At 44.6% G+C, this 26,118-nt stretch overlaps 1 protein-coding gene across 1 annotated transcript in view; it reads right to left on the bottom strand.

Moving 5' to 3' along the window:
- Positions 1-23,971, bottom strand: part of RNF20 (ring finger protein 20) — a 38,571-nt gene extending 14,600 nt beyond the window's left edge. The window contains exons 1-14 of the mRNA XM_054986523.1: positions 23,899-23,971; positions 20,990-21,084; positions 20,033-20,204; positions 18,881-19,048; positions 18,644-18,791; positions 16,499-16,681; positions 13,918-14,036; positions 11,937-12,083; positions 10,705-10,782; positions 10,481-10,600; positions 4,481-4,660; positions 3,125-3,260; positions 1,816-1,937; positions 575-969 (exon numbers count right to left, since the gene is read on the bottom strand). Coding sequence (XP_054842498.1) covers positions 575-969; positions 1,816-1,937; positions 3,125-3,260; positions 4,481-4,660; positions 10,481-10,600; positions 10,705-10,782; positions 11,937-12,083; positions 13,918-14,036; positions 16,499-16,681; positions 18,644-18,791; positions 18,881-19,048; positions 20,033-20,161 — 1,925 coding nt within the window. The 5' untranslated portion in view covers positions 20,162-20,204; positions 20,990-21,084; positions 23,899-23,971. The remainder of the gene's footprint in view (positions 1-574; positions 970-1,815; positions 1,938-3,124; positions 3,261-4,480; positions 4,661-10,480; positions 10,601-10,704; positions 10,783-11,936; positions 12,084-13,917; positions 14,037-16,498; positions 16,682-18,643; positions 18,792-18,880; positions 19,049-20,032; positions 20,205-20,989; positions 21,085-23,898) is intronic.
- Between the last annotated feature and the right edge of the window lie 2,147 nt (positions 23,972-26,118).

The raw sequence follows: 26,118 nt of genomic DNA, 5'->3' as shown, positions 1-26,118 counted from the left end.
CTTACCTTGACAAATACTGGTAGATTCCTTTCCGCTTGTTCCTAATCCCTGAACTGGAAGGGGGGGGGGGAGCTCCCACTTGGCTCTATTGACTTACACATTTTCCAAAGTCAGTGAAGAAATAATCCAAGATGACTCCGTGATAACTTCAGACATAGCGTAAAGTGAATGAACAAGAACGAGAATGGGCTATGCAGGCCATGTAGTAACTCCTAATCCCGTGTTTCACTATTGTCACCTACCACATAGAAAGGCCATCCAAAAACACACACAGTCATCCCTGCAACTGCCACGAAGCCTCTGCACCCCCTTCCAAAAAGCTGAGTACATTTTTCCAGCAACTGCCATAACAGGGCTTTGCGTTATGATTATCTGCAAGCCATTTTGAGCCGGAGGAGAAAGGTTAACAACATTTTCAAATGTGGGGGTAACAAGCAGCACTCTGGTGGCTTACCAGAGAAGCAATCAGTTCTGAAATGGCCCGCCCCTTCAGCACAAGAGGAAGTGCCCCTTGCCCCAATGAATGCCATTTCAGCTCACCATTAAGGAATGAAAACGGAAGGACCCGCCTTACTTGAGATCGGTCTTGAGCTGTTTGACCAGTTCCGCTTCCTTTTTCCTCCCGTCGTCATGCTTCCCTTTGTCCTTCTCTTTGCCGGATTCCCGCTCCTTCTCGGATTCCTTCTGCTTCTGCTTCTCCCGCTCCCTTTCTTTTTCCTTCTCCTTCTCCCGCTCCCTCTCCTTTTCTTTCTCCTTCTCTTTCTCCCGTTCCTTTTCCCGCCTCTCCCGCTCCCGCTCCTCCTCATCTCGTTTTGCCTTGGTTTCGGGGACATCCTCACGGGGAGCCTTGGAGGACGTGGAGGGAGCAGGGACGTCGTCAGGCTCCTGTTTGATCTCGGGTGGCTCCTCCTTGGTATCCTCAGTGCTGGACTGAGAGTGCAAGAGGGCACTGCCGCTACGGGAACGGGTCTGGAAGAACGGTGGGGAAGATATGCGCGCTAAGACATAAGCAATGCTTTCTCACAGGGAGTACTTACCATCCATTGACTTTGCAGGCCAGGTCATTCCCCCTCCCTCTGCAGCCCAATGAGCTTGTGCCCCTCAGTATTTTCACATTCCCATCTCCCATGTCACTCTCAAGATTATTCTGAAGTTCTTTTATAGGAGAACTGACATGCATCTTCAACAGCCCTAGTAAACCTCTGAACAAGTGTACGGCTTTTTATGGGTTTGGGACCATTAGTTCAGTTGTGGAGGGTACTTGGGAATGTCAGCATTACACTGCTAGAAGACTGCAGGGAATTAGTGGATGGCCATCATCTCTGACAGCTTCTTGACAGCTGTATGTACCTGACTGAGCCGGTTTCGTCTGGTTCCTCCCCTGAGAATGATGCAATGTAGGAGGAGCTAGATGACTCAGCATCTGACTGCTGATTGGACACTTGTCAGGGCTGAAATGTATATACGTGTACATGTTCTGTACTGTTTCTGTCTGCCTAATAACAGACTGTCTGACGAAGCACTTTGTTGAATTGAACAAAGTACTGGATGGCTCTTTGGACTGTACGTCTTGTAAATAAATGTAAATAGTTTTAGCACTGGCCATTACTGGTGTGTGCGACTCTGCTTTGCTTACCTGGGGCCTCGGTGCTGGGATGCACGTACACTGACGGGGAATACAACCATTCAGGAAAAAAGAACTCTGCATGTCCACAGAGGCCCATTTTCCACGCTTCGAAGCAGACAGTGCCTCAAAGCAGATAAAGACTTTTGGACCTAACCAAGCACAGTTCCCCACTCCGCCATCTCCCTCACCTTGCTCAAGTCCGACTGAGCCTCCCTCAGCTTCCGCTTGTACCTCAACACCTCTCCTTTCAGCTGGTGGTTGTGATTCTGGAGACTACTGATGAGGTGGCGCATCTCTCGATTGATGGGACCTACACGTAAGAAAGCATAGGAGTTATATAGAAATCTCCACAGTTCTGGTGTAAGAATTGCCTTGCTGGATCCACACAAGCCAAGTCCTGCATTGTGTTTTCTTGCAGAGTTTATTGTGGGGCAGAATACTACATTGTCTCCAGAGGGATACAGAATGAAGGGACACCAAAAAAGAACCCATTTCTGGCTGCTGTAAGCTCCTCTCACACCTTCTATGATTTCTAAACTCAAAACTACACACACCATTTCTGGATTTCTCCATGACCATGCAGGCTAGAAGCCTTTTCTTCAAAAAAAAAACACTCAAAGCTCTACAGCAGCCATCTGTAACCACGGGAAACATTTTAAACCATCTGATCATCGTGGTCCATTCGAGAAGCAGAGTGGGCAAAGCATGGCCAGACTTGAGAGAGACAAAGAGAGTGTACCACAAGCATCCTAAGACATAAAAGGCAAACTGTGTTGCCGACGACTCACTTTTTACCCTGGCACAGGTGCACTGAGGGTTGTGCGATGCACCTTCGCCAGGATAAAATGTGAGTCGGCAGGGCAGGCATCTGAGGGGCCGTAGAGCGTGCGGGGAGGCGATGCACAGGGGAGCTCTTCCCATGCAGCTTCCCTGCAAGCTCTGCTCCTCCGAGTCCTGCCTGTGGAGCTGGCAGGGAGGCACAGTGTGGGGGAAGCCCCCCCCCAGGCAGCCTTCTCACTGCCTCCTCGGGAGCTGCAGGTCCAGTGAGCTGGTGGGGAGGAGCAGTGCGGGAGGCCTCCCTCCCCATGCAGCCTTTCTGCATTTCCGACAGCTGCGGGGCCTTGGGAGGACTGCGCTGGTGTGGCCCTTCCAACACCCCACTGCTAAAGCCTGTTGGGTTCTGTTGCTAGTTTAACAAGAATACAGTTCTCAAATAGGAGTATTGCTGAAATGAAACAGAATCCCCAGTGTTCAGGGAAAGCTTAGAAGATTGACCAGTTTTTACAAGACACATTAATGTGAAAAGGATGATCAAGATTGCTAAAAGTTGTTCAGCACTCAACAGCTTATCAGTGTAAGTAAACTGCATATCCGCTAAACAGCCTCATACGATGAGACTCGTCGTGGAAATATTTATTACACTTCAACGAATATTGGTTAAACCATCTCAGGGACTACTCTGGAGCACAAGGTAAGCTAAGTAAATGAATAACATACCTGCTTGTTCATTGGCTGCCAGTGTCTGCTCAAACTCAATTCGCAACATCTCATACTCCTTGCGGACCTGGGCCAGAGTATCCTCCAGCTGAATGACCTCAGTGCGCAATTTCTTGTGCAGGCTGACTTCATCCCGCTGGAGGGAAAAAACAAGGGGAACAGCTCTGATATAGATGATTCTCGTTTTTATGGGGAGATGATGAGCTGAGGCACCACAACGTAACAGAGAGGGCGATTCACTCCAAAGTCTAAATAGCAGTCACTCATGAGAAACGTTTTCTACTTTTTCAGCCTCCGTCTCCGGAATAATCTCTGAAAAGACTTTTCTTTCTGCACTGGGATGGGCAGCTGCCATTATGTTTTCAAGGTACGGCACTGGTAGCAAAGACAGTCTTTGTTCCTCGCAGCTGCTCAAAGCCTCCGAGAAGCTGAGCCACACAAGCAACAACGTCTTCAACAAACCAAAGTGGTACAAATAACAGCCAAACCATTCAATTGTTCTGATCTTGTCAGAGTTTTTTTTAAAAAAAAAAAAACAAACACAAAATGTACATTACTGGGGCAAGGGGGAAGTTCCATTCCAGAAGAATGTTTCTGCCATTCCAAAATTTGAAGCATGCAAAAGCTGAATTATGCTAGGTGATGTTAAAAGTGACTGGTGACAATGTGAAAAATAAAGAAACTAGTCCAGGTCCTTCTAGAACCCCAACTTCTGACCAAGAATACATACTTCTCCTCCCTCAGGCACCACTGTTTCACCCCTCAGAGTATTCGCTAGTGTTTCCAAGATGAAAGAGATTGTTCTAGAACATGGAGATCTCTTTCCTGTTATGAGAAGCTGTCAACGTTACAGGAAGGGTAATGATGCACACAACAAGAAAGATGCACAAGTATGTTGCAGTGGTACACATTCTGCACATGGACTATGCCCACCGATCCAAACCTTTCTTTTCAAAAGCCCTGGATCATTCTGTCTCTATAATGAGCCTGGATGTTAAGCGTAAGGTTGGTAGCACTGGATATAAATTCTACACTAACTGCCAGTCAGATGAACATTTTGCCAGACTTACACAAGAAGCTTCTTTAAACTCACCTCCACATAGCACAGTACTGTCTATTCTGATGGACAGTGGCTCTCCAAGATTTAGGAAGAAGCCTTTCCCAGCCCGTGTCTTGCTACTACGTTACCAATCCTTCCTTCGTCCTCCTTCTGTGTGTCTTTAGTAGCTTTCATCCCTTCTGGGGTTGACTGTGATCACCTGTGTGCTATGTGCAGCATCTAATGCCTTGCCGACAGCAAGTATCCGCTCAGTTATCACAGTAAGTCAGGAAGGAACAAAGAGAGGAAGCAGTTACCTCGATGAGTTCCACTTGGTGCTGGTGGGTACTTCGGGTACCGTGGAGTAGAGTGCGGGCCTCATCCAGCTGCGCTTTCAGTTGCAGGCTCTCATTATAAAGGACGGAGAATTGGGACTGCATGCAGCGGTATTCTGGGGTCTCCTTTACCACCTCCTCTACAGCCCGCCTCAGATCCACCTGGCCAGAGGCACAGAAGAGGAGGAGGGGCGGCAAAGAAAATGGTGTCATGTCATACACATCACAGAAGCTAAAGCAACAAGGCTGCCCACAAAGAAGGGCAAGTCTCAGCTCTAACTATCACATCATTTGAAGGTTATGCTTAGACGTCATCCCTTTGCACACGACGACTACTCTCAAAACCAAAGATCACTTTCTGACCATCGTCTTACACTTTCCTTCTTTCCTCTAAGACGCTCACTGTGGTGTACACACTTTTCCCTTTCCCCGTTTTATCCTCAGAATAACCCTGTGGGCTATATTAGGCACAAAAAAACCCACTTTTGGAAGGATGTAGGTTGGGAGGCTTAAAAGTATGAAGTTAAGAGCTGCTGGCTAGATTATTTCTCCTTATTTTCTAGTTAGCACCTATAATCTATAACAGGCCAGTTTATTGAAGACTGGGGAGAGGATAAGTCTTTATATGACGACTGGACACTACAGCCCAGTTCACATGTGAATCTAGTCAGTGCCCATTTCTTCCTTGTGGTTTAGTATTAGGCTAAAGTTCCAGTTCCCCTCCCTCACTAGACACAAGAATGAGAGGTGAACCGAGACCTAGCAAAGGACTCTTGGATGTGAGTAGGGTCTGCTGAAACACAATTTATTTGTAAGCCTTGGTACACACCAAACAATAACAATAATAATATTCTGTGCTTGAGGGAGGGGGAAGCTCATGGTTCATTCCCCCAACATTCAAGTACATCACATCTACTCTGCAGGGAAAATCCAAAAAGGCATTCCTAGAGTAGTTGATGCGAAGTAGTTTAAGTGCAAATGAACAAGTAATCTGTTGTCCTGCTTTCTTTCACCCAGTAATAGAAAAGCCGAAGCCCAAGGAGATCATTGGGAATGGGACTGACTTATTGTATGTATGAATTGGAAATCGTTTATGTGAAATAGAAGATTGAAATTGACATTCTGTGTATGTTTCACATGGTGTTTCATTGTAACCCTTTTTGATCTCCTTGAGCTTTGGCTTTTCAGTTACTGGTTGTATTAGGAGGTTTTCTGCTTTCTGCTTTCTTTCGCAACAACTCCATCTCACAACAGAACAAACCATCTGGTGCTCCTTAGGCAAGATAACCTGCCAATTCAGAGAGACAGTTATCAAAAAACATGTCAACATCAAGGGAAGACAGCCTAAAAACCTTTAGAGTGTTACATTTTGTATTTGGGATATGAGTAAGGCATGGAAAATTATTTAAAAGTTTGCCTGGGCTTATCTACCTAAGCATTTTTATCCTGACCTTCCTTCAAAGAAACCAAGGTGGCATACACAGTTTCCCTGCCTCTTTATCATCACAACACCTTTGTAAGATTTCTCCTCCCTTTCATACTCATAATATCCCTCTAAAGTAACAAGCTTGGTGGTGGTGGAGAGTGCCCTCAAGTCAGAGCTGACTTAAGGCGACCCCTGGCAGGGTTTTCAGGGCAAGAGACTATCAGAGGTGGTTTGCTATTGCCTGCCTCTGCAATCCTGGTCTTTGTTGGAGGTCTCCCATTCAATTATTAACCAAGGCCAACCCTGCTTAGCTTCTGAGATCTGACAAGATCAGGCTCACCTGGGCTATCCAGGTCAGGGAACAAGCTTGACTAAGTATAATATAACTGGCTCGAGGCTACCCGGTGAGCTTCATGGTTGAGGAAAGATTTGGACCTTGGTTTCCTGGGTCACAGGCTGGCACTCTGACCACTACACCCTACCAGCTTTCAGTCTACACCATGGATTTTTTCTAAAAAAACACATGGAAAAAGGAAAGTTACCAGCTCCCCCTCCTCTCTTCTTTTTATAGACACAAAGATGTGAATCGTGGGCATGCTTCCCAAAACGACACAAACATTTAATACTCTGAAATCGGTTCCCCTGCGCAAAACAAAACTTGATCTACACGTCAAGCTGATAAAAGGAGGAATTCTCTCTGCAGCTTCTTCATTGGCCACATGGTGACAGCATTGCATCAAAAACTCTTAGACACTTTCTGGGAAACTCAAACGCTTGCTGGGTAGTTTTCTGAGATTTTGGAGACCCCTAATAAAAGGCTGGCATTCCTTTGCATATTTTAGAATTTTATCAGTGGACCAACAAAGCTACCTACAGATTTTGACTGTTTGGGGAAATGCCACATTTAAATCATTTAGGAAGATGGGATTTTGCTTATGATGACCACTCACCCTCCAACCACTAGATATAACCCAATTTGGTTTATATCAACTCTTTGATATAACCCAATTTGGTTTATATCAACTCTTAAGTGAAAAAATCAATATCCAGCTTCATTAACATAAATACCACATTTTTGTCTTCTGCTCTTTGCCTTGCTAGGGACGGCACTCAGTTGAGATGTCTGATAAACTGCTGGCTTTTACATTCTCAAAGAGAATGTGGCCGTTTGTTTGCTTCTCTCTTCCAGTAGGTCTTTGGTGCCCCTAGAAAGCTGTTTTGCACCAAACAGTACCTAACCCAATTAAGCCTGCACGAAATCCTGATCTCCGTTTTAAGGCCCTGAAACCTGCAGACTGGGGGCTTCTCCAACATGCCCTGAAACATCTTCCTACCGATTCGGTTTCGCTTTCTCAGCCATGCCGGACGCTCCTCTCGGCAGGTCCGGGAGGAAGCGACCGGGAACCCTGACCGGGCGGCTGATCTGCAAGGATTAGCCCCCAGGACTCCCAGTCAGGGAGGCAGGGTCCGGGACGCTGCGGGAAGAACCTCCCGGAATCAATGCGGGGGGGGGAATTGCCCGTTTGTCCCTATGGAGGCCGGCAGACGTGCGCGGCGCCTTGAGTGCCGCCGGGCAACGAGAAACGGCAAATAAAAGAAACAGGCGGAAGCCTGTAAACAAGCGAATCCCTTCTGTTCTACAAGCGTTTGTGAAGGAGAGGTTGATCTGAAGAAGACTCGCTCTTCCCCTTCGGTGAGTTCCAGGATTTGGCTGGCGCCCCCCCCCCCCCCAAAATGGCAGCAAAGAAGCAAATTCCCGCTCTCGGTAAGTCAATCTCGGCTACCTTGCAGAAGGGAGAGTCGCTCGAAGAGTTGGTGTGCAGGGCGGTGGTGGAAACCATAAAACCCTTTGTTGACAAGCTGAACGAAACTGATCAAAGGGTGGGCTCAATTGAAAGCGAAGTGAAAACCATTAAGGAAGTAGCGGGGGGGGGGGCAGAGAAGTCTGCTCTGGAAAGTGCGTCACTTGTGAAGGCTACGAAAAAAGAGCTGAAGTTGGTGGAGAACCAGCTGATCGGGCTACAGGTGGAACGAACGCAGACAATTTTGCGTCTCCAAAATGTGAAAGAGGAGGAAAATGAGGATCTGTGGGATTTGGTCTCGGAACTACTGGCGACACCCGCGAGGACAACTAAAGAAGAGGTTAAAAGCGCCATTTTGGAGGTCCGTCGGGCTTCTTCAAAATATGCAACAAAGCGACAGCTGCCTCGCGAGATCATTATTGACTTTTCATTTAAAAAGATTTGGGACACTATCCTATATAACTCATACAATGCGGATTTGGACTTTATGGGTCTTAAAGTCAAGATTTTAAAGGACGTTCCATTTCTAGTCCGGAAAAGACGTTTTAAGTACAGAAAGTTCGCAGCTCTTCTGAGGGACCATGGAATAAAGTATAAATGGTTACTTCCGGAAGGAATATGGTTTAGACATAAAGATCAAGCCTATAAGATACTATCAGAAGATCAACTAAAGGATTTTGAGGATAAAAACCCGGAATTCCAGTGTACCAAGAACGAAGAAAAGGAGAAGCCTGAGGGGGGGGGGGGGGAGAGCACCGCAGCTGCGGTTGCACAGAGAGAATTGCGTCCGGGACCCAGAAGGGGGAGGAAAGTTTAATTAGAATTTGAAATGTGTAATCTGTATGATTAACCACCCCATCATTTTATTGAGCTATTTTTTTTCTATTATGGCAGTATGAAGGGAAAACATTGAAGTGTAGTGTTGAATGTAGTTTATCCTTCCCTTTATGTCCCCTTTTCCCCGCCCCTTCCCTTTCTCTTCATCCTTTCCCTTTCCTCGTGATAGTCTTGTGTAGTGTTATTGTAGTGTTGTGTAGTATACTGAAAAATAAAAAATTAAAAAAAAAAGAAACATCTCCCTACCCTCTCCTCTTTCTGTACTGAACATCCAGCCTCATGAATAGTTGTGGTGGACTCAAAAGCCGGCAGTTTTGTGTTATTTTAGTTGCTCCCAGGTCTCATTTTGAGGGGGAACGCACAGGAACACAGTTCCAGTAGTTCCCCAAAGAGGTCACGTCAGGTGGCCCCGCCCACCTGACTCTCGGCCATTTTGGGCCCATTTCAGCCTGAAACGGCCCAGATCGGGCTTCTGGCGGGTGGTGGATCACTCTCCCGCTCAGCAGCGGCCTGATCCTGACCATTTTGGGCCCACTTTTGGCAGTGAATGGCCAGGATTGGGTCCAAAACAGCCAGGATATGTGATGTCAGGGGGTGTGGCATATGCAAATCAGTTATGCCAATGACACACTTCCGGTGATGGCAAGGGGTGTGGCATATGCTAATGAGCTATGCTAATGAGTTCCTCCAGCTCTTTTTCTACGAAATGACCCCTGGTTGCTCCTAATAAAAAAATATATGATATAGCCACTGTGTTTGGATTTTTTTTTTAATGGACTACACTGCAACCTACAATTGTGGTTAGAAAGCTGAAAAGAATGACTGCAATAAAGCCAAAACAGTGTTCAAAACAAAATTAAAAATTCAGTCTGAGGCATCTTTAAACAAAGCTTCTAAAAGATTTCTGAAGAGTTAAGAAAACGAGAGAAAAGAGGCAAGTTTGTACAGACCTCACTAGGAGGCTGCAAGAATCAGAATCAACAAAATCATGAAAGGCTCTTGGAATCCAGAGTACCTGCCTGCAGAAGTAGCCCCCCTGCATGAGTTACTGCCCTGGACTTTTCATCTTTCATTCAACCTTCACTAGAGGGAAGGTTAAATTCTGGCCTTTTACACCCGACTAGAGCACTCCATCACTCACAATGTGGAGACGTGACAGAATTACCAACCCTGTAAAGAAAGCTGTTGTTTGCATCTCTGCATGAGTGTCTACTCTGAGCTTGCTTCCTTTTAATCAACCACTCAGAGTAGTGTCTCACACCACAAGTTCCTCTGAAAATGCCTCATTTATATTTGTTACCAAAACAAATCTGGGACTTTTTCGGTAGCCTCCTAAACTCTATAGCAAAATAAAAGAGAAGTCCAGAGACACCTTAAAAGACTAAAAACATGTATCCTTTACCCCTGCAGGGGCCCAGCTTGTGACATCTTACTAGACTTTTAAAAAACAGGTAACTCTTTTCTTCTCCCCCCAGGCTTTTAATTTTTTTAAATTGCTTTTATAATCTTCTATAGTTTTACTAATTACAATACTGGCTGAGGGTCAAACCACGCAAGACATTACACTCGAATTACATAACACTCGAATTACACTCAAATACACTCGAATTACAAAATACACTCAAATTACCCGTGTAATTTGAGTGTTATTTTGTCTCGTCGATGAGACCCTTTCTTAGAGATTTTACGGAGGACATTTTATTAGTAGATTTCACTTCTGGTGCTTTTTACAGAACACATGAGTGTCTTTTTACTTTGGTTGTGTCATTTTGTCTGGTTATGTTTTAACTATTAAATTAATATAAAAGTAGCAAATAAATATACTAAACACAAGTAAACAAACTAGGAAGAAGGGGGTTCCAAGAGGGACATACACCTCTGGTTTTAATTCAGGAAAAGGAAGTGTGCCTCCGCTACCTTCAGCTTCTCGTTCTGAGCTGTCACCTCATCGAAATCTTGCCGCAGCTTCTCCACTTCGCTCAGGCGGTTCTGAGCAAGCTCCTTGTTCTCCTCAAGCTCTGAGTTCATCTCCTCAAACTGTACAGGAGAAGGCAGAAGAACTCCAAAGTTAAGATTCCTCTTGGCATCCCTCACTCAGCTATCCCTGGCATCACAGCCTCCCAAATAACCAAAAGATTCACCTTACGAGAGTTGATGGTAATGGTGCCGCCATAGAGACTGCTCCCTGCTCCGTACACCTTGTATCCTTTTGAATTCACCTGCGAAGACGATGCATAGGGGCAGTTTTAAAAAACAAAAATTAAGAAGTTTCAGCTTCAAACCTACAGCTGGTTCAGTCCTATCAATCCAATATAAGCTGACTCATAAATAAGAACCACCAAGCATAATGGAATTTACTTTCAAGAAATTGTGGATGAGGACAGCCCTTTCATTTCATTTATTCGTTTATGTTATTTATAATCTACCTTTATAGTCTACCTATAGTCTACCCAGCTAGAGTCTAGAGACTAACCCCTCTGTCCCACAAAGCAGCTGTTTTGTTTATCAAGTTCAGTACTATAAAATTATACATCAATATGTTCAATTTAGTATTTCAGAATTGCATTTTTCCACCTGTTCTCTTCTTCTCCTTCTCTCTCCACCCCAACCTAATTCTCTTATTGCGCGTTCTTTTGTGTTATGATTCTGAATACGAAATGATAAGCTTTTATGATGGAATGGCTACGTTTTGTGAGCCGCTTGAGTGACTGTGGTAAACCAAAATAAGGATACAAAAAATAAAATGAAACCAACCCAAATTTATCAGGTCCCTCCCACTTCCTCTTACAAAGACGTTAAAGAATGGATCTGGGTTTGAATACCTGCTTGGCCCATGAAACTCACTGGGTGACCCTGGGCCAATCACCCTCTTTTAGCCTTGTCTACTTAGCAAGGTTATTACAAGGAATAAAAACTGGGATAAACTGAATCTACGTAGAGTTCCCCCAAGTGTGCAGGAAGGGTGGATATAAATGTGAGGATATCAAAGTAAGGGATGAATTAAATGTTTGCCATTATTGCTCCCAGGGCTTTTTTTCAGCTGGAATGCAGCGGAACAGAGTTCCGGCATCTCTTGAAAATGGTCACATGGCTGGTGGCCCCGCCCCCTGATCTCCAGACACAGGGGAGTTTAGATCGCCGCTGTCTAAACTCCTCTCTGACTGGAGATCAGGGGGCGGGGCCACCAACCATGTGACCATTTTCGCCGAGGGCGATTTAAACTTTAAAAAACTCCCTCCTTGTTCCAGCTGACCCAAAGTGACATCATTGTGTGGTCCTGAGTTCCACCACTGAGTTCCACCGCCTCTTTTCGCAGAAAAAAAGCCCGGATTACTCCCATCATAGCACTGCTGCTAAGAACCCCGGTGCTTACACGTTCTAGGACGTCTGCCAGATGCCTGTTGAGCCGTTGTTCTCGTTTGCGGATTTTGTCGATGTCCCACTGCAGATCATCGATCATGGTTTCCAACACAGACACGCGAGACTCCGCCGTCTCCACTTTTCCTTGCAATTTGGAAAACTGGAGCAAATGAAATGTGAATGGTGAAGAAATGGTGTTCTTCACATCCACTTGGGGAACAACTACTTATTCTTCATGCACATTTAACCCCAAGTGGATTTTTTTAAAAAAAATGTATTTTACATGAATACCTTGACTGAATATGCTACGAATTTTACCTTACAGAGATATTTTTGCAAGCTGCCAATGAAAATCTCCGTACCCCCATATAAATATTAATGTGTGTTCTGTTTTCAAACGATCCCCCAGCTGCCATTACAAATGATCTCCAACTCCAAGCTAGCTCAAATGCCAAGGGGAAGAGAGTTACACAGCCTAACTTGTCATCCCAGGCCATAAAATGCTGGCCTGACTGTAAAAGCAAGTTCTGATAATTAGAAATAAAAACGTCGCCCTTTCAGACTTTCCTTGGGCTGTGTATATAACCAAATTTCAGCTTTCTAGCTGGCGGGGGAATGCATGGGAGTAGTCCGAGTGGGCAACTGTACGTGGTAACAATTGGAACCTCTTTAGGGCCTGTCTCTTAGTAGGCTATTTTCTGGGTACCAGTCCAGCCATGTCAATCTGTTGCTATAGATGCCAATGCATCTCACATAATCTACAAATCCTGGCAATCATATTTCTCTCTCATCATGCCTTGGGTAAGAGACCTTTTCTTGCTTATATACAGCCACTCAACTTAAAACAATTCCTTACCAACACCAATAGGCTACCGAACGGAGACACAAAGCCATGACCAGGCGCTGACTGGATATGGGAACAAAGCTAGTAACTTTGTCCCCATATCCATTCAGGAAATACTATTGCAGGATCTAATAACATCAGTTCAACTGCCTTGGGCTCATCCACTTGCTCATCTTCTAAGGTGATAGGAGAGCAATGCTTTTCTGCTCTTTACGTAGTACAAGAACAGAAGGACATAAATCTGAAATTACAAACGGCAATATTCAGAAACAGTGAAAGAACGTTTCAGTCTCCAGTGTGACACTACTGAATTAAAATTCAAGTAGTGTGAGTCTCATCACCAAGGATTTACTGAGGATTTAGGATTCCTCACCTATTACAAGATGTTGAACTAGCTTAGGATAAAATTAAAGAAATTGCGGTATCACCAAGTACTGCTTTTGGGAATAGTCTCTGGACTTGTAATTACATATGAATTTTACAAAATTACCTCTTACTCTGCACTTCCCACATTTCTGCAACCCAGAATTTCAAACAATGGACCAATATTGCTTTGGAATTCTGATTTACAGGAAAAACCCACATCATATCTTACCATGAAATACCTGCTCTTGTCATCACAGGAAAGAAGAGGAACACTCAAGTCCAAGGTTCAACATAAGCTTTTTCACGTAGCAGCAAACCACACCTTACCAGTGAGTTTACAAGTGATAATCCACAGTCTACCTTTTATCAACCTCAAGCCAGAGTTTCCTCCCAGAAGACTTAGTGCTTTCTGCGATGATACCAAGGCACACACAAGAGAGAATCAATGTGGTATGAAAAGAGCATTGGCCCTGGACTGGGGACAGCTGCTAATTAGATAAGACTTCTGCTGAGATAATGTCTTGCCCAACTACATCACAGGCTTGTACAGAGACGTGCCTCACCCAGGCCCCTCTCCTTGGAGAAGGACGGGACAGAAAAGCAATCAACTATGGCAACTCAGACCCTTCATCTCGCTGCTGATATGCACACCTCCAATCATCAACAACTTCTCCCCTTTCCCTGGCATATCAAGTAGCAGAAGGGACCTGCTGCAAACATGCCAGTTAATTTGTTGGTTGACCACCTCATTTTTGCCGTGCTGTTTCAGCGCACACCCTTGTACCTCTTGTGACATGGCGCGGTGCTTTTCCTGCAGCAAATCCGCCAGTTCTTGTAGCCGTCTGTTCTCGTTTGTAAGGCAGGAGTTCAGTTCTTGGACAGCCTCCTCCATCAGAGATACATCTAGCGGAAGAAGGGCATTGGGACACGACTGTAAAAAGTATTGGTTTGGATTCTGCCATCATTTTCTGCGGATACTTTTCAGTCAGAAGGGGAAGTAAATTTCCCCCAATCTCCACTCGGTGGAGACCCTCACCCTGTTCATGAGATCCCCCGACACCCAGGATCTGCAGAGGTTCAGTGAGAAGAAGGAAGAGTCTTGTGCAGTGAGCTTTAAACCTCTCAGGGATCACTGGACACAAGCCTCTGGAAGCTATCTATCAGGATTGTGTATATGCAATTAAAGTGCAGAATGCAGTATCCTCGGAACTGCTTTAAGCTTCTAGTTCTTAAGGTTTCAAAGCTAAATTTGACAGCGCATGAAGGAAAACCTTTATAAGATCCATTCTAGGGTCTATCCAATCCAAGGGAGTCTAAGACAGCGACACTCACGCCACAACTCACGGATACCCATATTCACAATTACCATCAATCAAATGAGCCACATTTACTTCCATTCCTGGTAAACTGCTTAACAGGGAGGCATGTTGCTTAGCTGTTCCTCTAACAGCAGTTGTTTCTAGGCAGGAACCACAAACTCCATTGATCTCACACTGCTGAAACATGAGGCATGTGCCATATTGAAGAACAGTGCTCAGAAGAGCCACAGATGAGCAGTCAGTGTGATGCAGAGGCAAAAAAGGCCAATTCAATCCTGGGTTGTATCAAAGGGGCCATAGTGTCGAAATCACAGGAGGTCATAGCCCCTCTCTATCCTGCCTTGGTCAGGCCGCACCTGGAGTATTTATTGTGTGCAGTTCTGGAGGCCTCACTTCAAAAAGGATGTGGACAAAATCGAGAGGGTCCAGAGGAGAGCGACAAGGATGATCAGGGGTCTGGAGACTGAGCCCTATGAGGAAAGGCTGAGGGCCTTGGGAATGTTTCATTTGGAGAAGAGGAGATTGAAGGGGACATGATTGCTCTCTTTAAGTATTTGGGAAGGTTTTCAGGCTGTCTTCCCTATTTCCCTATTTGAAAGGCTGTCATTTGGAGGGCAGGGAGCTGTTCCAGTTGGCAGCAGAGGGTAGGACCCAAAACAATGGGCTTAAATTACATGCACAAAGGTACCGGCTGGATACTAGGAAGAACTTTTTCACGGTCAGAGTAGTTCAAAAGTGGAATCAGCTGCCTAGGGAGGTGGTGAGCTCCCCTTCACTGGCAGTTTTCAAGAAGAGGTTGGATGAATATTTGTCAGAAATGCTTTAGGCTGATCCTGCACTGGGCAGGGGGTTGGACTAGATGGTCTGTATGGCCCCTTCCAACTCTATGATTCTATGAATCTAGGTGGCATTTCAAAAAGCCACAGGTGGATCCCAAGCCACTAAGTGAGTATCACTGGTTTAAGATCTGCAGCAGAAATATATAAAATCGGAAATGTCGATCTCTTGATACAAATAGTAAGACACAGATGATGGTTACATAGAAAAAAGGAAGAGCAACTGAAACTGTAAAAGATTCAAGCTGGAAGCCCACAAGTAATCACTGCAGGGGGCGGGGGAGAAACTGGAAATTGCCCTATCCACCCCGCCCTAAAATATCCCCTTCCAATATTGTATAAGGCCTTGGAAACCTAACAGAATCATCCAGCCATCCTTTATTTCCTTTAATTGACTCCAAACACTTTGTGCCTCCTGGAAAACATTCAGTCTTGAATCAGGTCATTTCCCCTCCCCCCCACCTTTTCATTTATTTACAAAGTCCTATTTTTATGCTGCATCCTCCCAAAATATAGAAAACCCTCCCTTGCACCGGCCTGAACACTGCACTGGGTCTACCCCACTGTGTACTTCCCTAAATACATTTTCTTTGTAATGAAATAGAATTGCAAAAGGGCGAGAGTGTAACAGCTCAACAGCCAGAATGAAAAGCTGAATAAACACTTCCTGCTTTTCCCAAGGACGATGGCGAAGAGAGAAACAGCAGATTCAACCTGCACTAAGAGTTCCGACATCGATCAAGGTCTTGTGCGGGACTATTCGACAGAAAGAGAAAGTGCCGTAGGGAAGCAAAAGGCCCAGTACAGAAAAGGGTGGACCTCCCTGACACCCTGAACCATCAATCTACATATAAGAACGCTGCAAAACACATGCATCGCTGGAGGAAGAGTTAGCCAGATCACTAGACAAGATGGGTTTGCACCAGCCTCGCCAACGGTTTATGCCAGCTTATGTAACGGCCCGGTGGGCATTGTGGGAACAGTTTAATGAGTAAATCAAAATTATTTTCTTCTGGCAGCTTTTGCTACTTGTGCAGCACACCTGCAGAAGTCCCATAAATCATCATTTATTTACTAGGCCAATTTCAAAGGAATAAGGTTTGTTCAAATATTGCTTCTGTCATATAGCCGTCAAACATCCTTTGCCAGGTATGTGCAACGCCCTGAGTTTGTTTAACCTAGGTGAAAGAGTCTTGGATATATGGCATACCTCCACTGTTCAGCTTATGGGACAGCATATCCACTCTCTCCTGTAACTTGTCATACATAGTCACAATCTGAGTGACTGCGCGGCGGGAAGACTCCACGCGTTCCTGAAGCTGGGATTCCATTTCCTCACTGGTGCTGCTGGCCAGGGTAGCCAGAAAGGAGAATGCAGGCTCAAATCTTTCCCCTAGGAAACAGCAACACAAGAAAATAAGCACAAATGATCCCAAAACTCCCGTAAACCCAAAAAGACCATTCTTCCCGACCTCCTTAAAGGCGTATCAAAGTTACTGTAAAATGGCATTGCAAGAAAAGGCATAATCCAATCACAAAGTTGGGAAATCGATTTAAAACAGGGTCATTTAATCTATGGACAAGTATTCTTTAGACAAGTATGCCTCAAGATGTAGAAATCACTGAAAATGCCTAAAGGTAATTTATGGATGGTAATAAGACACCTGGCAGGTAAGCAAAAATGTCTCCAAACATTAAAGGTGTGTGTTGGAGATGTGAAAACAATACCGGTTCTTATGTCCCTATGTGGTGTTGTATTATAAAAGATTAATGGAATAGGATTCAGAAAGGGATTAGAGTATTGCAAGAAAAAAATATATACCTTTTACATCACTGGGCAGAAAAACCCAAGAATCAGTGGTATCTATTTATTGGTAGAGACTAGAACGTTAATTGCTAAGAATTGGAAACAGTGTAGTGTACCAAGTCTAGAGATATGGTTGCAGAAACTATAATAATATATAAATAATAACATTTGATTTATATACCACCCTTCAGGACAACTTAATGCCCGCTCAGAGCGGTTTACAAAGTATGTTGTTATTATCCTCATGACAATATCACCCTGTGAGGTAGGTGGGGCTGAGAGAGCTCTGAGAGAGCTGTGACTAGCCCAAGGTCACCCAGCTGGCTTCAAGTGGAGGAGTGGGGAATCAAACCTGGCTCTCCAGATTAGAGTCCTGCCACTCAAATCCCCGCTCTGCCACTGAAGCTTAATGGCTGATCCTAGACCACTTCTACCAGCCTAACACGCCTCACAGGTTTCTTGTGAAGACAAAATGGAGAGAAGAGAATGATGATTCATGCTATTTGGGGAACATGCAAGGCGCATGCAAGCTGTACATGTGTTCACTGTAACATGCGCACCGGACAAGTGCCTTCCCATATAATGTATACAGTTTCCACTAGTATATGCACACTAATAAATCAATGTTATGTACATTACACCACAAATCCCCGATCTTTTTGAGCTTCTGGGTACTTTAGGAATTTTAATATGCAGTGGGGACCACGACAAAATGGCTGCCATTGGAGGTGGGAGAGAAGGGGTTGAGGGCAGGGCTGCATTAGCCAAGGTCGGGCCCTTAGGCTTTCAGGTATTTTAGGCCCCCTCTGGCACTTCAATCTTTCACCCCACTACAGCTGAGAGCCTGACCCTAGTACAATAGGTGCTAGACCACCATACATAGCCCTATAAGCAGAGTATAAAGTGCCTTTAACCATTGGAGCCCTAGGGCACAGGTAACAGTGCCTCAGCAAAAGAAATTGGCAGGCCCCTAGTCCTTGCAGGGCCCCTAGGCTTCAGTCTAGTCAGGCTTATGATGAATAATATGGCCCTGGTCTAGGGCACTCCCTGAAGACATCTGAGCAAGGGCTCTCTGAAGACACACCTCCTGGATTCTTCTGAAGCACCTCACGCTACAGTGCAGTGAAAGAAATTCAGGTTTCACTGAATTAATAACAACAACATTCGATTTACATACCGCCCTTCAGGATGATTTAACACCTACTGTGAGCAGTTTACAAAGTATGTCATTATTATCCCCACAACAAAACACCTGGTGAGGTAGGTGGGGCTGAGAGAGCTGTGGCTGACCCAAAGTCCCCCAGCTGGCTTCAAGCGAAGGAGTGGGGAATCAAACCCGGTTCTCCATATTAGAGTCCTGCCACTCTTACCCACTACATCAAACTGCGGTTTGTAATGATCAGGGACAAAAGATCAATGCTGAAATAAGATTTCAATATGAAGAAACATGCACAAAGACTGTGCTCAGCGATGAATCCTTTTGCTGACTTTTGGAATGTATTTTATAGGTTTCTAATTTTAAAAAGCAGGCAGGAGCCCAAGCTTCACCTCGCTCTCTCTCGTCTTTACGTTCCTGGTTGCTGTCAGAATCAGGTTCTGGCTCCGGCACGACGAGGGCTTTACGTTCCGACAGGAGGTCTCCGAGGCCTTGGTCCAAGTCATAGCGTTTCAAAATGATGCGGATGTTTTCGTCAAACTGAAAGGGAAGAAAGAAACCCTTCACTTAATCTGAGGAGTCACAATTCATTACGGGAACAGCTCAGCAAAAGAGACAAGGCGGCAGACCTGGCTCCAGTAGCGGTTGACGATCAGCAGAGAAGCATCGTCCGTGGCCTGCCGCCGCTCGAGCTTCTCAATGTGCTCTCGCAGTTCGTCCTCGATGGCCTGCCGCTGATCCAGCATCTCTGCCAGCTTGCGGTTCTTGGTCTGTAGGGTGCGAATGTCCAGTTCTTCCTGCAGTCAACAAGGTATCGCAATGAAGGCACTTCTCTCACTGAGGTAACAAATCTGCGTCAGAGGCTGGGACACCAACTGGAAGGTCATGTAACTGAATTTCCCTCCAAATAAACAAAGCGCTCCACATAGAAACCCAATAGGTCAAGAAAAAGATTTTAACCTAGATGCTACAGGGTTTTTTACGTGCAAGAATATACGCATAAAGGATCAGTCAATAATGTATCTTATCTGTATCTGAGACAAAGAAGGCGCTAAAGCAAGAATCAGGCCTCTAGCCACCCAACCGGCTTACCCGAGCAACCACTGGAGTCAAGGCGAGACTAAAAGCAACATTTTATCACACTACAGAATTTATCCTCTCAGTTAATTCACTAGGGAGTAGTGAAAGAGGGCAGAAGAAAAATATGCTAGCTGCACTGGTTACCTGTTGAGTTTTGGATCAAGTTCAAGGTTCTTGTTATGACATTCAAAGCCCTAAGCAGACTGGGACAAGCATATCCTTGGGACTGGCTCCTCCCTTATATCCCCGAGGGCCTTACGTTCCTCTGTCGATATCTGCTGGTGGTCCCCGCCCCAAAGGATACCCGTCTGCCCCTGACCAGAGCCAGAGCCTTCTCAGTGCTGCCACCAGCTTGGTGGAACGCTCTTCCGACTGAGATCCAGGCCCTGTGAGATCTGTTAGTTTTGCAGGGCCTGTAAAACAGAGCTGTTCCACCAGGCTTATGGCTGAGGCAGACGGTCCCTTATTTTTTGGCCTCCTGTTCTGGTGACTCTTTGGCAGTTCTCCTCCTGACCCGTCCTGTGAGGTTCTGGTTACAGTTGCTGCATTTTAAGTTAATTAGATGCCACATTGAGATTTTAATTGTGTTTTTATATGATACTTATTATGTATTGTCTGTTCTGATTGGAACTTGCCCTGAGCCTGCTTGTGGAGAGGACAGGCTAAATATCCAATATAATAAATAAATAATAAACACAAACCGTTGAGGAGACACCACCAAGTTTAATGGTCTCCACAGTGGTCCCCGAGTCCTCAACCCCAGCCTTCTTCTCTGGAGGCCCTGAGGGGCTAGACTCTGCCGCCACTCTTTTGTTCCCAATTCCAGACATGGTGACCTAACTGGCTGGAGTTTTCCACTTTTTCAAGTTTTGCCTGAAAGAGACAGAATTTTTTGTTGTTGTTGTCGCTTCTCTATTTTCAATGCCACCTGAAGCAGGGTACTAACTCTGTTTCTGTTTGCCCTGTTTGTTCCACATAAAACATTTCTTTCAGCGAAAGTATGTTTGAACCAGAAGTCAAATGAGTTGCATCTACTGTATGGGAATTTCTGACTCTGAGGCAAGCGGCCTTGAGACTGAAAGCATTCATACCTTGTTTTGAAATCCAGAAAAAGAAACTGTATATATTTTTTTCACTTATATGATTCATTAGCAGCTGTTCCTCAGCGGACCAAAAGCCCACAATTTCTGGTCCAATATTTCAAAAGATTTTTTGTGAACCTCCTGAGGCGCTCAGAGATATTATGAGAGTTACTGAGCAGAAATCAAGCAAAGAGCTACCATCTTTAGACAGACAGGGCTAAATATAGTAGGGTAGATGAGGGAAACAGCATCTCTCTCCAATTTGTGGAGATCATATCCAACCTGATCAAAGTAACAAACATGGAACAAACAATAGATAGAGGGGGGAGGCCAAGGACCAGAACAGACCCTCCATGACAAGACACATAGCACAGGGTGAAGGCCTTACCTCATGATCTCCAGAAACATCAGAAAACATTTGGGAGCTCCTGCTTAATTCTAAACCAATGACACCAGATACTGAAATCTTAAATCTTGATAGGCCTAGCCACAAAAGAGTACAGAGCATTTAACAAGAGGAAAAACAAAATATTCCCAAGAAACACAATTCATTTATTCAAAAATATATATACGGACCTTTGGAGAAATTCAACAGGCAGTGGCCTCTTCAGTTTTGAAGGAGTTCTGCATTTCTCCTTTTAGTTGCTTTCTCTTCTGTTGGAATGGAATATCTCAAAGGGAAGAGAGGCACAGGTACAGCAGTTAATGTCAAGTTAGGCTCAAACCCCGGCACTGCCATGAAGCTAGGTGACCTTGGGCCAGTTGTACACTCTCATCCTGAACTACCTCAAAAGGTTGTTGTGAGCACTGATTCAGGTTTTTTGAGAAAATATGATTCAGAAAGTTTTCCAGTGCCGACTGGGGAAGGCAATGGCAAACCACCCCATAAAAAGTCTGCCAAGAAAACGTCGTGATGCGACGTTCCCCCATGGGTCAGTAACGACTCGGTGCTTGCACAGGGGACTACCTTTACCTTTAAAAAAAAAAAAACAGTGTGTGATCTGATGTAACACCATTTTTTGACTTATATTGTGAACAAAATTTAGGAAATACCCTATGTTATATTTTATGTCCCAATAGCAACAAATACTTGAACTGAAATAGTTCAGTTGGAAAAAAAATAAATCAAGCGTGATTCAAATTCTTAGCGGGGAACTATTTTTATTGAAGTATCACTTGTAAAAATACAGCATGTACTTCCTTCATATTGCTTAATTTTAACGGGGGGAAACACAGGAACCGAGAACTGTTGACACGCTAACTATACAACCCTAAGAACCACTTCTGTTTAAGCCTACTGAAATCCGTTGTCAGCACACTCAAAAAGCTATGCATGATACACCACAAACCCATTTCACATTTGCAACCAGGTGCATTCATACATTTATGATTTTATTGCCCCCCTTTACAAATAAATAAAATACTCTCCTGCACCTTTATTATTTTATTTATTTATTTATTTATTTGATTTATAAACTGCCCATCCTCAGGGGCTCTGGGCGGTGAACATCAGTTAAAATTAATTAAAAAAAAACAATAATGGATAATCCTATAGATTATCTCTGAAAAACATCAGTTACAACTTTAAAATTTATAAGCTTGTCTAAGATTGTATTGGCATTGGTGTCCACTCATTGCTATTAATTTTACAAACTAACAAATCTTTAGAAATGGAACATTTTCCATTGAAACATCAAGCACTGGAAAACTCTCTACCCTGCATCTCTGGCCATAAGGATAAAATGGGAGGAGAGAGATCCAAGTATACAGCCCAGAGTTCTTCAGAGGAAGGTAGGATGTAAGTGTGGTAAAGAGGAAAAAATAATTACATTGCAGCAAAATTAAACAGGAGTCCAGTGGCAACTTAAAGATTAACAATGTTTATTCCAGCATCTTCTGCTGCCTCCTGAAGTGAGGGGAACAGGCGCACTTCCCAGGGGAGGCTGTTCCATAATTGTGAACAATCTCCCTAGGAATGTGCACCTGTTCCTCTCACTTTCTATCTTCAGGAAGCAGTCGAGGCGGGCTTTTTTATTTATTTAGGGCTTTTTTAGGATTTTTGTTTAGCCACTTTTTAACGTAAGGGTAGTTTTTAACTGTGTTTTTGATGTGTTTTATGTGTGTTTCTGCTTTCTACTGTCAGCTGCCTTGAGCTATGCTGGAAAGGTGGCCAATGAATGTTTTGAATTAATGAATTAAATGTCACCTTTCATGAGTCTCAGTGCACTTTACTAGAAGCATATATCCACGGAGGTATATTTATACATAAAACGATAAGCAACAGAAAGGTAGGCACGCCACTCCAACCATTCTGTAATCATTCTAAGCATAAATATACCTCTAGAGACACACAAAGCAGTCCGAACAGCCCAGAGCAGCCTAAGTTTGTCTGAGCTTGGAAGTTAAGTAGAGTCAACCATGGTTAGTACTTGGATATGAGGCAACCAAGAAAGCCCAGGGCTGCTACCTAGAGGCAGGCAATGGCAAATCACCTCTGAACGCCTCTTGCCTGAATAATAATAAATTGAATAATAATATTCAATTTATACTGCCCTTCAAGACAACTTCATGCCACACTCAGAGCAGTTTACAAATTGTGTTATTATTGTTACTTGACAACCCAGTGAGGGGTCACCATAAGTCAGCTGCAACTTGACTGCACTTAGGATTTATTACGCATATGCACATCTCAGGAAGCGAGCCCTGGCTTGCGAAAGGTCACGCCAGAATACATTTTGTAAATCTTTAAGATGCCAGGGGCCTCCTGTTGAATTGTGATCAGTCCTCAAAGGAAAACCATTCCCTTCAGTGGAAAAGTGCCAGGCTGAGAGACAGGGTTGCCAGCTCCAGGTTGGGAAATTCCTGGAGATTTGGGGGGTGGAGCCTGGAGAGGACAGGATTTGGGGAGGGGAGGCACCTCAACAGGGTATAATGCCATAAAGCTCATCCTCCAAAACAGTCATTTTCCCCGGGATAAATTCTCTCCCCTCTATGCTGCCTGAGACTGATCGTTTCCATCCTCTACTATCTCCCCTTTATGGTTTTAATACAGCCTCCGAGATATATACTGACGCCTATGGATGCAATTTTGTATTTATTGGTCTTCTCTGTTTAAATCTAGATTGAAAACCTGTGTTTAAGTGCTTGTGAGCCATCCTGAGCCTGCGTGCGGGGAGGGCAGGATATAAATCTAATAAAAGAAACGACATAAACATCTCTGTTGTCTGGAGATCAGTTGTAATTCCGGGAGATCTCCAGCCGCCACCTGGAGGATGGCAACCACACTAGCAGACGCGTTTGCGCCGGTTGTTCCATCCCAAGGGGGCAGCTCCATCCACAGAGAGGGGCCAGCCGGCCACGGGGCCGCCGCAGTCCCAAGCGAAGGCCTCCAGGTGCCAGCCCCAGCCGCTCCCCTTTCCCTCCCGCCTCACACCCACCGCTCTCCGCCCCAAAGGCCCCGCGCCCCGACACTCCCCCCGACTCACCTGCGCCCCGGCCTCCCAGCCGCCCACGGCCGTCCCCACAGGAAGCGGTCAATCGACCAGAGGCGGCTCGGACCAATCCCCTTGGCTTTCTGCCCACAGTAAAAATGACAGCCGATGCGGCATTCCTTCCGGCCCGTTCCGAGCGTCTCTGCCTTCATCAAAGATGGCCTCCGAGTTTTGCGGGCGACCGGCGGAACGTCACGTTCGCTCTGCCCTTCTCCAATATGGCTTCCTATTCGCGTTGAGTCCTGCGAAGCGGAGGCGACTGTCACCCAAAGAAATATGGCCGCCAGCTTGCCTCGCGTTCGCCTCGAAGCCATTTCGCTCTCAATATATGTAATTATGGTCCTCGTCTCCACCCTCGCCTACCCTGCTCTGCCCCATCATTCTGTGGCCGGGGTTTGGTTGGTTTTTTTTGTAACGCACAGGCGTGAAATGTGTCAGAAAACTCGCTTAAACTGGAATGAGTTCGCTTATGAGAAAAATAGACCGGCAATAAAAAAAATAGAACAGGGGAGGGGAGGAAATGCACCTTATGATTATGTCAAGAAAGTGTAATTGAATAGTAGGCACGTGGGAGCTCCGTTTCCACATGCCCCTAGCCTGGAGTGCCACTATATGATGATAATGAAAGAGATACTGGCAAAGCAGGGCAGAGACCACAAAGAAGCCTACATATAAAACTACATCTTACATGCCCTAAAGGTATTGCTAGGGTTGCCAGCTCCAAGTTGGGAAATTCCTGGAGATCTGGGGGGTGAAACCTGGAGAAAGTGGGGTTTGGGAAGGGAAAGGACCTTGGCATGGCATAATTCCATAGAGCCCACCCCCCAAAGTAGCCATTTTCTCCAGGTGAACTGATCTCTGTTGCCTGGAGACCAGTTGTAATTCTGGGAAATCTCCAGCTACCACCTGGAGGCTGGCAACCCTATCTACTCAGAATCCTACTTTTCAGTGGGCTTACTCCCAGGAAAGTGTCTTTAGGATTGCACTCTCACATAATTTAACTGGTTTACAACACTCTCCTCTCTTTCCTCCTCACAACAGCTTAGATGAGAATGTATGACTGACCCAAATTCATGAGTAATGATTCGCAAATCAGAATGCAGTGACAAAAACATTTCTGGCATTAACACAATATACTGGAGATTAGGTCATTCTGAAGTAGAATTTGCCTCAGTATTAACCATTACACACATGAGCACTCTGTGAACAAAATGTGTATGCAATAGTAATGAATTTGATCTAAAAATAAGTATAGTAACATTCTTTATTGATTAACAGGACAAAGCAGCGTAAAGTTGCTTTGAAGAAACTCTGCAATAATAACACTCCAAAGCAAGATCCCCTTAGTCCTGCAATTGGCCGTGATTATAGCTAAGATGTCAGTAATTAAAAAATCAAAGGAAGGACAGCACAGTCAATCAAAACAACCAGTCAAACTTAAATTGATTGAGTATCTGAGGAGCTATATAGAATTACCATAAAAAGATGAAATGAGTAATACATAGAGAACAAATCAAATTGTTTGATTTAAATGTGGGAAATTTTTATGGTTTATGATATATAGGTTTATATAGAAATATTCAAAACTGGAAAATGGGATAAATTGTTTATCTAAAGACGTATAGTTTGGGTGTATAATAAGTAAAGGAGTTAAAGATGTACTGCTTAATATAATGGAGAATGTATATCTGTTTTAGATAGAGGAATTTAATAGAAGTAAGGGAAAAGGGACAGAGGGTGGGAAAGCTGTTGGAAGTCAACAAAAGGGGGGGAAAGGGAGGGGGTTAGAAACGAAAAATTAGGGGGAAATTGATTGTAATGTAAAAATAACAATGTTCTAACCCAATAAAAAAATTTTCAAAAAAAAAAACAACCAGTCAAACGTGAGAAAGCTAACCAATCAAAGGCTAGACTCATATGCAAGGTATTATTTGCTATTGGACTTTGAGGGTAGTAACTGATTAAGCAACATAACATCAAACACCAGTTTTGGTGTAGTGGTTAAGAGCAGCAGGACTCTAATCTGGAGAACCAGGTTTGATTCCCCACTCCTCCACTTGAAGCCAGCAGGGTGGACCTTGGGTCAGTCACAGCTCTTCCAGAGCTCTGTCAGCCCCACCCACATCACAGGGTGTTTGTTGTGGGGATAATAACAATATACTTTGTAAACCACTTTGAGTGGGTGTTAAGTTGTCCTGAAGCATGATCATGGGT

This window comes from Eublepharis macularius, chromosome 8, assembly GCF_028583425.1.
Source record: "Eublepharis macularius isolate TG4126 chromosome 8, MPM_Emac_v1.0, whole genome shotgun sequence".
Lineage (NCBI taxonomy): Eukaryota > Metazoa > Chordata > Lepidosauria > Squamata > Eublepharidae > Eublepharis > Eublepharis macularius.
The sequence above is the reverse complement of the archived record's forward strand: the minus strand, read 5'-3'. Positions and strand labels throughout refer to the sequence as shown.